We start from the raw sequence: 15,608 nt of genomic DNA, 5'->3' as shown, positions 1-15,608 counted from the left end.
CTGTATTTAAATTGTTCTTTAAATATGGTTATACTACACTACATGTACAGATTGTGGATATCAAATGAATGCATTTAGCTACTTCAGAATGTACTTCTTGCTAACACAGATGTGTAAATGCTCACACGAAACACACACACACACACACACACACACACACACACATTTTGGATTATTGCTGTGAGGATTTAATTGCATTCAGCAACAAGAGCGTTACAGAGGTCAGGATGTTGGATGACCACAACTCATCCCATCATTCCAGAGAACACAGTTCCATGCTCAGTGCTGTGTGGTTTTATACCCCTCTAGCCCACACAGACATGGTATTGATAGGTTGGTGTTTATCTGTTCCAGAGAGTCCTATTCTATTAACAACACTTCTCTACAGGCACTAGACAAGCTGTGCGTGTGCATTTGCACATCTGTGTAAGCAATGGGTGCAGCTTAAAGTAGCTGAATGCATTCATTAGAAGTGGTGTCCACAAACATTTGGACACATAGTGTATCTCCTAAGAGCCTGTGAGACAACAACTTGACAACTTGACAAAATTGTATTACAATTTGCAAGTTTCTTCACTAAAGTCATTACTGCCATTAAACTTAATGTACAGCAAAGTGCAGTTTTATTTTATATGTTGTGCTGTTACATATCCACTAAACATCTAATAAAATAAGGCCTCAGCTTTCCTAAGAAAGAGAAACTGAAATCATTTTTCCAACATGAGTTACAACATCTGCTTGTTATCTCCTTTTTATGGTAAAGAGTTAAGGTGGTTAATGTTAAGGTGTTTTTGACACAGGTGTTTTGCGACAGGAAGGACATTTTTCAATGCCACTTGGCAAATAAATATAAAATACTTTAATTCCAAGAAGTACGAATAAACGCTGATATTATATTCATATCACATAATAATATTAGATTTTGTTGCTATCCAGGGAAAAACATCTCCAAAATGGTGATTTTACAGGAGATTGCAAAAATGTTCTGAACTTTGAATAGATGTTGATGTAAAATAAGAGTTTATTCAGAGTAATTTAGAGCATTTCTATTGGTCTTTTCATCCAGAATAATCTACACAGCATACAGAGCAGCTACAGGGTTCAAACCATGGAGAAAATTAAAAACAGACCAAAAATGGAGATACATATTTTTCATTGGACAGCAGCAAAATATTTTTATAATATATATAATGTATATATATATATATATATATATATATATATATATATATATATATATATATATATATAAATATAACAAATAACAAAAAATATCACAATTTTTATAATATTAAGTTAAGACAAAAAAATCAGCAATCAGGAATATGTATGTATGTAGTAAAATGTATGTACATGGTAGGTGTTTTCCAATAAACTGAAAACTCTCCGTCTACTGTTGTTTATAGCAAATGTTGTGGTTACTGTGCTACAATGCTTCTGCACTGTATGCTTCTAAATTATGCTAATGCTATTGCTAACATACATGCCAAAATAACAGAATGACACCTCAGTCTAAGAAATTTCCATTATCACTTAAAACATTGAGCTGTAGACCTTAAAGCTTTTTTTTCACTTCGTCACTACGATGTGGGGTTAGCTTAAACTTCAGAACGGACATATACCAACCACAACTTCCCTTTGTATACCTCTCACGCTCTCTTCACGTCAGTTTCCTGAAAGCCCCTCAGCTTGGTGTCCATCGCAGTCTGCGGTTCTGTTTCTCTGTAAGGCCTACGTTTCAATTATGAAAAATCCTGGATTCTCCTTCTTTTCTCTTGTCCCGCTGTGGATGACCTTTGGCAGTGCTGGTAAGCGCTTCATTTAGTCGTTACCCTTCTGGAAGTAGATGTTATGGTGTGAGTGGTTTTTGACCTGAAGTGGATTCATACTAAATTGTTATGGTTTGATGACAGTAGGCAAAATGACTGATGTATGTCATCTATGTGTATGTGAGTGATGATCAGTTTTATATACATAACCACTGAATCTTGTATTGTCATGCATGTCAGTGCTTACTCTGACTGAAAAGTATCTAACCACAACAGCTTAAGAGGGTAACAGTTCTTTGAACCTTTCCGTTTTGGATAAAGAGCATGTTGGACTTTGTAGTTTTGAAGTTGGGGTCTTTCAGTACTTTAACACCAGAATCATACAGCCAGAGTCACAGAAAGTTACAGAGTACTACAGTGATCTTAAGAGCAGTGGAAAAAGCTTTAGCTTCAGTCAATGTAAACAGAGCTCTACAATGAAACAACAGTAAACCCTTTAGGGGCATTTGTACCTCACAAATAAACTTTCACAGTCTATTTTCACAGCTCATTAACTGTTTTGGCCTAAACATTGCATTGCCTATCTACAGAACAGGGTTGCCCAGTTCTGGTTCTGTAGGATGACAGTCCGACACAGTGTGGCAATTCTCTGATTTAACGCACATACTAAACCGGACAACTAAATGAGTTAAATCAGGTGTTTAAAATCACCAGGGAAATAACCAAACTGCGCTAGACTGCTGCAATGCAGGACTAGAATGGGGATACATATAGTGTAATTGGGGGGAAACATCTATAACACACAATGAATGCTATCAAAACAGACTTTGGCATATTAACTCTGTTAAGTCACTTAAACTAGCTACATGTGAAATCAGCACTGTATCTGGTAATGTACCACACCAGTATTTTGCAAGTATTTCATTAGTCACATAAGCTGTATCATTTGTGGCTCTGTGGCAAATGGAGTTCTCACAATGGGCACAATCAATTATTCTGTTTAATTTGAACTGAAATTAAGAAAATAAATGTGAATTTGAGATCCAGATTTGAATACATTTTATTGTAGAAGTTACGCAACGTTGATGGCGCTGAAGGATGCCAATATCACTTCTTCATTTCAGAGATACAAGGTTTTTACAGTCACAAAAAAAAAAAACTATAGGAGAAGAAAAAACCTTAAACGGAAGTCAATGTTTGATTATTTTGGAGCATTTTCCTTCATCATGGTGCAATAACATTTATGTAGAAAAAGGCAAAAATGACTAAATTTAAATATTTATTCTTCTGCCACTTTTGGTAGATGCTATTATTGTAAATAATGTTTTAACCGTTTCACTGTGGAAAACTGTCAAACCATGAAGTAGTATATAGTTGAATACTGACTCAGTGACAGTGAAATACTATAAGTACATTTATCAGCTAAAACAGCTGTAATATTTGTACAAACTAATTCTCTCTAAACTCTAATTTCTGGATATATTTTTGGTAGAAAATACTTTTTGTCACTGTTAAATATACTAGACATTATGTTGGAAATATGCCAGAAAATCCTTGGCATCCCATGGCATATTTCCAATATTTTCCATAATGTCTAGTACATTTAACAGTGACAAAAAGTGTTTTTCACCAAAAATAAATCCAGAAATTAGAGTTTCTATATAACAGACATATATACATTTGATGTCTTACGATTTTAATTAATTATGCCACCAGCTAACAGTAGTTGTCAGTATCCTGGCAACATTTTCAGCCTTCAAAGCACGTCGCAAATTTAATCCAGTTACAGGTACATGTTGAAACTAGACGTTTACATACATTATATGAAAGACATATATGCATTTTTTTCTCACTGTCTGACATGAAATCAGAATTAACTTTTCCTGTTTCAGGTCAATTAAGATTAGCAAAATTATTTATATTTTCCACATGCCAGATTAATGAGATTTTAAGGCACTTTTTATTACTTGCTTCAAAGTCAAAAGTTTAAATACATTTCATTAGTATTTGGTACCATTACCCTTAAACTGTATGACTTGGGTCAGGATTGAGAACAGGGCTTTGTGATGGAAGTGCACCAGTCTGCAGCAAAACAACCCCACAACATGATGCTGCCACCCCCATGTTTTACATTTGAGATGGTGTTCTCAGGCTTGCAAGCTTCCCCCTTTTTCTTCCAAACGTAACGATGAACATTATGGCCAAACAGTTCAATTTTAGTCTCGTCAGACCACAGGACATGTCTCCAAAAATTAAGGTCTTTGTGCCTTTGTGCATTTGCAAACCTTAAAACTGGCTCATGTTTCATGTTTCTTTTGGATAATGACTTCTTCCTGGCAGAGTGGCCTTTCAGCCCATGTTGATACAGTACTCGTTTCACTGTGGATAATGACACACTCTTACCAGCTTCAGCCAGCCTTTCTTTCCTGGGCGGTATGATTGCTGGATGGTTTGTACTTGCATATAATTGTTTGTACAGATGAATGAGGCACCTTCAGCCATCTGGAAATTGCACCCAAGGATGAGCCAGTCCACAATTTTCTTTCTGATATCTTGGCTGATTTCTTTCGACTTTCCCATGATGTTACACAAAGAAGCAGTGTGTTTCAGGTGTGCCGTAAAATACATCCACAGGTGCATCTCTAATTAACTCAGATGTTGCCAATAAACCTATTAGAAGCTATCCAAGACATGACATCATCATATGGGCTGTCCCAAATTGTTTAAAGGCATAGTAATCTTAGTGCATCCAAACTTTTGACTAATGAAAGTAATAAAAATTGCTCTCTCTCATTATTCTGGCATTTAACAAATAGAAATAATTTTGGTAATCCTAATTGACCTAAAACGCTAAAAAGTTAATTCTGATTTCATGTCAGACAGTGAGAAAAAAATGCATATGTGTCTTTTATATAGTGTATGTAAACATCTGGTTTCAACTGTACCTTTATCACAATACTGCCATCTAAGGTACTGAATTATGACACAATGTCAGCAGCAAGGCATCCAAGCAGCTGCCTTCTTGAGTGCACTTACCAGCCTCAGCTATGGCTCATGCCAGGACTAATTAGGACTAATTAGTACTAGATATATTTTTGTGAACCGTAATGCCAGCTTTTGTTTACGCTAAAAGATAATGTAGGAAGTGCCGCTATTGCAATTATAGAAAAAAACATACCCGCCTTTTTAAAGTATTTTTTCCATAATAAATGGTATTTTATCATTCAGTTAAATCATAACAGTTTACTTGATAATAGTGAAATAAAATCAGAGTAAAACACCTAAAACTTGCACAACAATTCCTCACATCCTTCCACACAAAGTATTCAGCTTAATCTTAAACAAACAAATTGTGAGAACTTCTCACTTCAAACACAGCTCACTTGCCTCTACAGCTGGGTGGTGCTCTGATGAAGCCTTTCTGAAAATGTCTTTACGGTTTCTCTAAAGGTATGATTAGGGTGGCTGTCATCCTTAAGTAATTATATCAACTGAGATTTCAGTATGTGCTGAAATTCTTACAGTTCTCTACACAGGTCCTTGTGATGATATTGTAACTAAAGCCCTGCTGCATACAGGGCATGAAGGCCTATAAAAATGAAACTGAAATCTCTCTTCGTTCATACCTGCTTGAATTCCGCACCAGGCTGCACTAACAGCTCAATGTAGCCCGCACCAAATATCTCAATGTATAAGACTTTCGTAAGACTTTTGTTCAATCTGTCTTTTTATATTCTAGAAAAGGCATGTTGCTGTTCACGTGTAGCAAAGTGAATCGAAATGCTTGATGTGAAGGGAGTGATGTTTAAGGGCTATTCGCATTTCTCATAAACATTGTATATGAGGTATATGGTTAGTATAATAGAGGTCACATGCTGACTGGCTAAAGTGGTTAGCTATGTTCTGCAAAACATGAAGTGACCCATGCAGTTTTAGCCTGTGGTTTAACACCATAACTCAAAGAAGTACATTTGTCTTTCACAGTTTTCACAGCCTGAAAAGTGCAGAAACAAATGTGCCAGCATTACAGCTTTAAGAGCAAAGGTGTAAAAGAAGATGCAGCTTGGTTTGGGAAATTCATCAAACTGATCAATTTTAAAATCTTATTCTGTCGGTTTTGGTCTGTAGTGTGAAAGATGCCTCTGTAGCACTGCGTGACTGGCCTGTACTAAATTCAACAAAGCAGGAAGAAACTAACATTTTACAGCTCAAATGATTAACACTTCTACGCATCAGCTTTTGTCACTACCGCTTTAAAATATCTAAACTGTAGCAGCTGAAGATTAATTCTTATTCAGGACATTTGTTTGTTTGTCTGTCTGTCTGACACACATTTGTAGTTGGTGGCACATTGTTTTCAGGCTGGGTGAAGAAACTCAGCTCTGACAGAGAAGTAGCAATAAAACCAATTACAGAAATTGAAAATAAGAACTAACAGAACCCAAGTTGTTACAAACATGATGCATTTGCCTATATTGCCTATATTATCTGCAGTGTAGAGTTTTTAACACTGGCATTGTGACACTTATATGTCCAAAACAGCAACAAAAGTGAAAGTCATTGTGAAAAGACTTTCAGTCATTTTGGTGCATTCCTATTTGTCCATTCATCATGACATGTTGACACAATGTAAAAAACACATTCAAAAACACAGAGATACAAAGTTTTTGCATAACAGCACCAATATACTCAGAATACCTCACTTAACACTTTAAAAAAAAGCTTTATGGAGAAAACGTCCCTGGCTAGGGACAGGAATGTGCCCTAGCTCTGACTACAAGGGTGAGCCACAGTATGTCTGAAATATAATAAAGCCCGGATAATAAAGTTATCATAGAATGATGGAATCTTTTATATGAACAAGCTTCAGTACTGAGAACAGTTCAGTATTATGGCAACAGAGCTAAAGGAAGTAACTACCAGCAGTGCTGGCAGAGCAATCACACTGGAACTTTGAGTTTAGGCCCATTGTGACTGGACCCTACCATCTGTATTGGACCACCTGTATCCTCACTTTACTCATTTTACACCCATGATAACTAGGATATATAGTTTACAATATCAATTTAGCACAAAAAGTAAGGAAATGTGTGTTTGGTGGATGTCTTGGCAATACATCATATACTGTTGGAAATACCTGTTAATTAACTTTTTAAAGGGTCCCACATTTGTAAGGAACATGCATTTGTGGAATGAGCAGCAGTGCTGAGTATGTGGGTTGCCACTACTAAAGGCAGTGTTTGGTGGAATGGATGATTGGCAATGAAGTGGCAATTTAACAATTTAACAATCAGTAGCGTGTGGAAGAACCATACACAGCCTGACCACCAGCCTGGTCACACACTGCTGTGAGATGGCAACCTATTCTTCAACCAGCGTGGTTGTGCTGGTCACTCATGGACTCACAGCACGCCCAAGCTGATCCCACAAGTGTTATTTGGGGTTGAGGTCAGGACTGCTGGCAGGCCATTCCATCCTCTCCACTCCCAAAATCTGAAGGTAGTCTCTGATAAACCCCGCCCTGTGGGGGCAAGCGTTGTTATAGCAATGGAGGATGGAGTCCGGTCCCAGACTGTAGAGATATGGGATTGCCACTGGTTGCAGAATTCCATATCGATATCTCTCTGCATTGAGATTGCCTCCAATGCATGGCAAGTCTCCTGGCAGCCCGATGAGACCGGAGATTGGCTGTGTGCAGTCTATTCCGGATTGTCTGGGCAGAGAGCCGCCGGCCTTGTCGTCCTGCAAACCTAGACTACAAATCTGTAGAAGACAGCCTATGGTACCTAAGTGCTGACAGGGTGAGGAAATGATCTTTGCGTACCTGGGGTACCAGAAGCTCAAAACAAGTGTCAATAGCATAAGCAAAATAAGTGGTTTGGCAATTACAACAAAAAGAGAAGATGTGGCCGCAACCCATATACTCAGCTCTGCTGCTCATCCCACAATTGCATGTTCCTTACAAATGTGCCACCATTTAAAAGGAAAATAATAATAATAATATCAATAAGGAGGAGGATTCTTTAATATTGGCACCTCTTTATTTTTTTTAACAGCTGCTTTGGATGAGCCCAGAATCTGCTATATCCTGGATGCCATACTGTTTATCTATGGAGTTGTTTTAACTGTCCTTTACTGCAGAATGAAGGTACACACTTTAATTCACTCTTCATTCTTTATTATAATCATGAATTGGTGGTTTTGTATATTGTGAATCATACTGCCAATGCTAAATCATATTTTCACTTTCACAGTTACAGAACGAAAGAGCACAGAGCAGCGCTTACACAAAGGTAAGAATAAATGCTGGTTAAAAATTATATACTCACATTAATTTAGAAAGCCAGACAGCACATTTTGACATCTCTTGTAAACATGTAAAATAAGTTTACAAAAGCCTATTTGTTAATGCTGAGTTCTTAATGCCAGATAATATGTTTACTTGGAATCAGTTGTGGTGACAAAGTAGTGATAATATGTGGAGTTGGGTTTGAAATATGGATTTAAACATTGAAACAACTTAAAAACATTACTTAACATTTAAACATAATTGTAGTTGTTACATTTATCATGTATTTGAACAATTAATGTACTTAATTTACTGAAAATAATTAAAATACTATTTAAAATAATTCTAGCTAAAAGTGAAATTCATAAACAGAGAAATTAGACAGAATTGACTTAAAATGTGACCTAAAATATGAACACATATGCTTAGCTGTTCACATGTCTCATCATTTTAAAATTCATAAAGTTAGCAAGGTTTAGAATGAAGCAAAAAGTCCCATTAATCTCAAAAACAGCAGAAAACAGTATATTTCCACATTTCAGGAACAACTTTGGCCTCAGGATGGTGTAAGCTACCTGTAGTGTCCAGCTATTGGCGTGTTGGTTCTAAATGTACAAAACTGCTTTGTTCTGATGTTATGGATCAGCGCAGTTTTATATAGCATGTATGAGCTGCCACTGCCAAACATGCCCTAAGCAAGAGACCAATGAAGTTGACAGGAAAAAAAAAGGAGCCAATGATGTTTCTTGGTTCTTATGTAAATGACAAACATTTCAGCCAACCAACTAAAAATAATTACTGTCCATACAATTAATACCACAACACCATTCTTATACACCACATTCCCATTTCTTACATAGAAAGCACATAACGGTGGTAATGAGTGGTGATGTCTTGGCAACATTAGTGGTTGGTACAAAAGTGGCCATGTAATACAGCAAATAAGAAATGGGAAGTAAGAACCAGTCAAATGGGAAATGAGTACTGCTTACATTTAACCAACTGCACAGTGGAGTTTCACAGTGAGAATTCACTTCTTATTTAGTTTAACTGCTGTCTTTTTTTTTTTTACTTTGCTTTGATGCACATAATAAAAGCTGGACAGTAATGACAAAATTCAACATCACAATATTTTTCAAATACTTTCATTCCAACTTTTACTTATAACTTTAATATGTTGGCAGTAATGACATCAAAGAACCTATGTGTATTAAGTACTTGCCAAAAGAATGTCTTACAAATCTGACATACTGTTTACTTATTACCAAACTTAGCAAAAAACGACTTAAATTCCCAGAAAGTTGTTTTCTTTCAAAACATTCAGAGCCTCCAACAAATGCAAACATTACACTTATGTACTGTATGTTTTTGTTGTCCATCAGGGCACTGTTTCCCCAAAAGCAACATTGAGTTAAGAATGGTAGAGTGAGTGATCAGTCTAATGCGCTCTCGGCCATTTAGATATCATCTTTGTACAAAGGTACTTGTTACTTACTGGTTAGTAAGAAAAGGCTGTGTGTAATGTGGTGTTGTTTTTTTTACTCCGGTTTAATAGGAATTAATTGAATGAGTTAATGCGACTTCTATAGAAAGTTAAATAAAGATAACCTATATCTCTATACAGTTTGGAGGAGTTAAGCCAGAAATAGGATATGACTTGGGTGTTTTTTTTTTTTTTTTTATCAATGTGAGTTTAATGTTTAAAAAAAGGGACACAAGCAACACTGGCTAATATTAGCAGCATGGGCTGCAAGTTTGTGGTTTCAGTTGAGGCTTGTTGAGCAACATTTTTGAGGGGATGTGAAACATCACTTTTAGAGGCTCTGATAGTTTATCTTTTGAAATCTTTTTTTGGTACCATTACTTTTCCACTCTTTTTTTGCTCTTTACAGCATGCATATCTTCACTCATCTAGTTTTGCGGGTGCCGGAAGCACTTTTTAAGAGACATGTGTAGATTACATATCAAAGTATAGTCCACAATAACTTTGACGTTCGCATAGCAGGTAAAAGTTGGCCAAATCCAAATTATATGTAACACAGACAAAACAATGACATTTTCAGTTCCGATTGATATCTGATACATGTCTGATTGCCTTATGTCTTCTTCTCCAATGCGCCATTTATCATGCGGAGATGGAAAAATGGCTGACAGCATAAAAATAATCTGCTTCTAAATTTGCAGCCGGCCTCCACTGCACATTAACATGACCACTAGGGAAATGGCCATTGGATAAGCGAATCACCTGAAGCATTGCTCATTTGCATATACGTGTCAGTTTAGGAGCATGAACTGTTTAGACATTTGTCAGATATGAAAAGATAGTGTGAACAGCATAGATTTCAGAATCTGATTTGCTTAATATAATTAAACGTAAGCCGCTTTCCTTGCTGTGTGAACATAGCCTTGTTCACCTTTCATTCATCATGAAACATTCTACAAGGTGACAGATCATGGGATATGATTCAACATGCTTTCACTGTGCTGTGTGTTTATTAATACTGTATTTGTTTTTACACACACTTTATTAGGAAGACTATAGTAACACTCGATAAGGCCCCCTTTTGCTTAATGGAATGAATTCCATGTTGGAGATATTTTTGGGGGATTCTGGTCCATGTAGACATGATTGAGCAGTTCCTGCTAAATTTTCAGAAGCACTTTAATGCTTTTAATCTCCTGTATTATAGAACAGCATACCCCATCCCAAAGGTGTTTGATTGAATTTAGTTCTGGTGACTGGGAAGGCCACGGAAGAACCCTGAACTCCCTGTCATGACCCTGACCCTACCATGCAAAAGCTACATTTCTTCACATCTGCTAAAGTTAATCTTACTATGATGATTGAATAATAAATAGCAGTTTCTACAACTACACTGTTGGAGGGTACTTCAAGGCTGCTTCAGTAAACGTCAAACTAGGGCTCTTCCCGGCTCAGTTTTGTCAGTTGAATCATATTTGACTATTTGTTGTAGCTTTTTTTTTAGTCTGTTATGGGAGACACTGCATATAATGAAAGATTGCAGGCTATTTTTATTTCCAACATTCAATTGATTGAATGTTGAGTTGAGCTGTCATATGGATTTGTGGAATATTGAGACAGACAGTGTGCATGTATTTATATTTAAAATAAGCTCTTATAGCCTAATGTAATTTTTTTATTTCAGTTTAAACATAAATAAACAAAGAAAATTCATTAACAAAACAAAGTAGTCAAGATTTTAATTATTTTTTTTATAATTTCTCATCTTCTTCAAGCTAATGTAAACCAATGAAATCATATAAAACTAAACACTTGTGCTTTAGATTCTGAAATATTTAAGACGAAAAAGCAAATGTTTGTCCTCAATCTCTTTTTTCTGCACAACAAACAGCTAATAGGTACTAAAACGAAAGCTTGGCCTGGTCTATATAAATTACAAGGCAGATGCGTGGTCATACTTTTCTGCATTATGCTGGGCCCAGCTAAGATAAACAGGACATCTATTTTGAATTATCCTGTAAACAAACTTACTGCCTGAATTAAATCTACCATTATTTACAATGTGTCACTGAAATGTAATCATTGTGCATTTTTGTAAGCTTTTGCTGGTTTACAAAAAAACAAAAAAAAAACAAAAAAAAAAACTCCCCACTCAGGTCAAGCTAATTCTTTTGCAGTACTATATGTTGTTCACATTCTCCAACTATTTTTGTTTTTACAGAAAGATGAAGCAGGAGAGGGTGTTTATGAGGTAAGTTTCAGTATCTTGCCTATATAGATACAGTCAGAACTCTCTGATTCACACAAGGAAATATGAAATGTCTAACTGAAGTTATTTTAGGGGAAATACCAGTTATTAAGACATAGGTTGTCCTAAATATTTTGTCACAAGCACATTTTCTCACATTGCATTTCTATTAATAATTTTACAAAAGACATGTCTTCAGTTGTATGGGTTTAGTTATATTACTTACAACTCTTAATATTGTTTAAATAAAGATCAAATGTCCAGATGTTTAAATATATATATATATAAAAGGTTTTCATGGATGTCCCACTTTTTCACATGACTATATATTCACTGTATATACTGTATATTGATTTCTATAGCTGACTGCACTGCACAACTCTGCACTGCTCAGCTGCTGTGAAAACACAATGCTAATGGTTTAAGTTGTTGGATAAGACCCAGATGTCTGCATAACCGATTTGGTATTTCGTGACTTTCACCAGCTACAGTCTGTGAGCACCCTGCTTACTCAGGCTAGATCACACAAGAGACTATAATTTCTCAACATGTCCGTCTAATTTTTGGACTTGGGTTAGCCACAAGCATTAAACCTTCACGCCTTGGTTTCCGTCACTGCTGCTAGTAAGTGAAGTAGGGCAGACCAAACAAAAACTCCACTGCAGAGAAAGTCAACACATTTTCACTCCTCAAACTCATCTAGAATTCCGGACATTTATTTCCTACACTAATTTAACTACTGTTACTTTACCAGGCACACTAAATGGCCTGTAGAGTTTCTTTACAATTGCCACTGACATATGCCACATCCTCTCTCTCTCTCTCTCTCTCTCTCTCTCTCTCTCTCTCTCTTTCAGGGCCTTGCACCTCATGCTGAAGACCCCTATGAGACCATCAAAATGAGCAAGAAGAACACCAAAGCATAGATTCACATGAAAACAGAAAGTATCAACTCTTTGCTCTTACTTTAAGATGTGATGGGTATTCATTCTTAGCATGTAGGTGGGAGAGTGAGTCACAACCTAACATGGGGTAAAAACTGGATACATTTTTATGTAGTTAAGAAGTTTAGGTAGAGCATGCTTTTGGTCATCTTCACTTATTTCTATGCGATGATTCAGATATGTCTGGGGATTTTCTAAGGAATTCACTCCAAAGACTAAACTGTGTGTATAAGCCACAAAAATGTACTCATATAGTACTTTAACCACCTTCATGGTGCCTGTAATATAGTAGCCTTTTGAAGCATGTCAACAACCACAGTAAGAGCTAATCCAGCTAAAGCCTCCACATGGTGGGGTTCGTTTTTACACAGTTATGCATCTAAACCTCAATAAAAACAATGAGGAAAAGTCTTGTTTCAAAATATATATATATGTGTGTATTTCAGAATTGTGGTGCTAAATTTAGCTCTTTTGCTTTGTGGTCAGAAATGAATTTGCCTTATTTGATACAGCCTCTTTTCACTCATCATACTGTATTTATCCACAAATGTTTTTCAATGTACGACATTGTAGCAACTAGGTGCATAAGCACATGTTCATATAGTTATATATATATATATATATATATATATATATATATATATATGTTATAAAGTTAAGATTTTAGATTTTATGTCTATGAAGGTTTGTTTTCATACTTTGACAGATTTAAAAAATAAATAAATAAAAAAAAAGCAATACATTGCCTTGCTTCCTATTCTGCCCCTGCTCGTGTGTAGCTACAAGCTCGGCAGATAGCCAACAGGTCTCCCAAGAAAAGCCGGACGCCAAAATTCTTCCTAAAGCTTTACTTGAGACTCGCTGTAAAACTACAAAGCAGAAACACAAAATACATCAGTTCCATTCGTTTCCTCAGTGCACCCACGTGACACCGCACATTAAATTGAATAGAAACCAATACGTTAGCTTAAGGCTAACGCCTATGGAAAACTCCACATAGATGCTAGCGGTTAGCATTTACAAAGTAACTCAAGATATAGAACTTATTCTGTTATCAACCAAGGTTTACATCAGAGGTAGTTTCAGTACAAGATACACATCAACTGAACATGACAATACTTACAGACAAATGTTTTCCTGGCCACACAAACAGAATGAGAAAATGTGACTGTCAGAACCAGCTACGGCCACACGAACAAATCAATCAAACTTCACTGCGACAAATCCTGACCACTAGGGGTCTCCCTTTGCCCAATGTTTTAGCAACAGAACATCACACTAACAGTCTCGTAATTAGAGATGGATCTCTTAGTGTTTTGGGGGCTGATTAAAATTGTTAATCATCTTTTAGCACAATTGGCCAATTCTGATTGGGGGTGGGGCTGGATAACACATTGACCTTTGTAATGCAAATTTTGTAATGCATTATCAGATGTATTTGTTTTTTCAATCTCACAAGCTGTGAGAGTTCATGAATTCCCATGCAGTCCTGTGCTGTGTAGCTCAGTGTTGTTACTAATGTTTGCAAGCTCTGCTGTGTTCTGATACTCTACTGGGCTGAGTGATATACTCTCAAAAGGGATATCAAGTCAGTGGTGTTAACCACAAAGCAGAAGCAGAGTAGCTTTTACACATTCTACAAATACTTGAGTTTGGGTCAAACACGGTAAAAAAAAAAATTAAACTGGTTTCTGCATTGAGAAATTTATGGCCATTCAGCGCCCTGCGGCCCCAACAACTTGCAACCACATGGACCATGTGATCTGGCTAGCTTTTAGAATTGACTAAATTAGAGAGTTGGAAGAAGGGATTGATCTGCTATGTGCTACGAATGCTACGATTCTTCTGTCTCTAATTGCAGTTCATTGAACCATAACCCCTGTATTGTGATACACTTTGTGTCCCAGGTTCTTGCCCTAGTAGCAACTCTTACACCCAGCCCCTTCATCTGTTACCCAGTAAAGGGTTGAGCTTTGTCACTATGTCCACTTTAATCTGAAAGATTCACAAAAGGTATGTGTGGGTTGCTTCTATAAAACTAATATTCATTATGCTTAAATAACTCACAAAAATAACAGTTTGGCAGAAAACCTAAGTATGTTAGGTTGTGTCCACACTCCCTTACCTGTGATGTGTAGATTAATATAACAGTTCACTCTTAAAAAGGGTTCTTCAAAGATTCTTATGTAAAGACAATGGTTCTATATAGAACTATGACAAATTAGTTAAGTTCCAAGAGTGGAATCTGTGGAAATCTATGTGAAGCTAGAACTTTGTAATGTTGTGAGATTTCTATAAAGTCTATGCTTCATTTCAGGCACTTTATTTCTAGGAATGTACATATAGCTGCTGTCCAACAAAAAACATGTCTCCATTTTTGTCCATTTTTAGTTTCCTCCATGGTTTGAATACGGTAGCTGTGTTACACTGGGTTATTAAGGATAAATAGACCAATAGAAACACTTGAAATTATTTGGACTAAATTTTATAACTGTACATCAATGGTACATTGTACCATTCAAAGTTAAGAGCATTTTTTTACCTTCTCCTGTAAAGTCACCATTTTGGAGATATGCTACATGTTTTTTATTGGACAGTGACAATATGAACTTGCATGTGCATTTTGTTAGCAATCAGGTAAAAGAAAATGAGTAGATATACTGTTGACATTGTTGTGCTATTAACAAATGATCTTACCCCAAAATTTAAAAGACCTATACCCTTGTTTCCCTTTCTTTTACCTTTATTTATGTCTGTGTGCATCATCTTCATGTATGCACACGGTTAAAAGCGGTGTGCTGTGATCTTGTATAGTGCTTTATTTCATTTTGAAGTCTTCTTCTACTCAGATTAAACTACTTTAGCTACCATCTAA

General features: G+C 36.2%; 1 protein-coding gene across 1 annotated transcript; it reads left to right on the top strand.

Annotated features, from left to right (window-relative positions):
* Positions 1-1,651: 1,651 nt before the first annotated feature.
* On the top strand, positions 1,652-15,608 carry fcer1g (Fc epsilon receptor IgFc epsilon receptor Ig). The gene is made up of 5 exons (XM_072687861.1): positions 1,652-1,808; positions 7,826-7,917; positions 8,024-8,062; positions 11,763-11,792; positions 12,647-15,608. Exons 1-5 carry the CDS (start codon positions 1,745-1,747, stop codon positions 12,713-12,715), a joined length of 294 nt encoding a protein of 97 aa, XP_072543962.1. The 5' UTR covers positions 1,652-1,744; the 3' UTR covers positions 12,716-15,608.

The sequence above is a fragment of the Salminus brasiliensis genome, chromosome 9 (assembly GCF_030463535.1).
Source record: "Salminus brasiliensis chromosome 9, fSalBra1.hap2, whole genome shotgun sequence".
Lineage (NCBI taxonomy): Eukaryota > Metazoa > Chordata > Actinopteri > Characiformes > Bryconidae > Salminus > Salminus brasiliensis.
Note: the sequence above shows the minus strand (reverse complement) of the source record. Positions and strands in the feature narration are given on the sequence as shown.

What these genes read in the sequence shown, in the direction of transcription:
- fcer1g (XM_072687861.1), top strand. Translation starts at nt 1,745, where the DNA reads ATGAAAAATCCTGGATTCTCCTTCTTTTCTCTTGTCCCGCTGTGGATG. An exon ending in GATGACCTTTGGCAGTGCTG is followed by an intron (nt 1,809 to 7,825) that starts GTAAGCGCTTCA and finishes TTTTTTTAACAG; the next exon opens with CTGCTTTGGATGAGCCCAGA. An exon ending in AGAGCAGCGCTTACACAAAG is followed by an intron (nt 8,063 to 11,762) that starts GTAAGAATAAAT and finishes TTGTTTTTACAG; the next exon opens with AAAGATGAAGCAGGAGAGGG.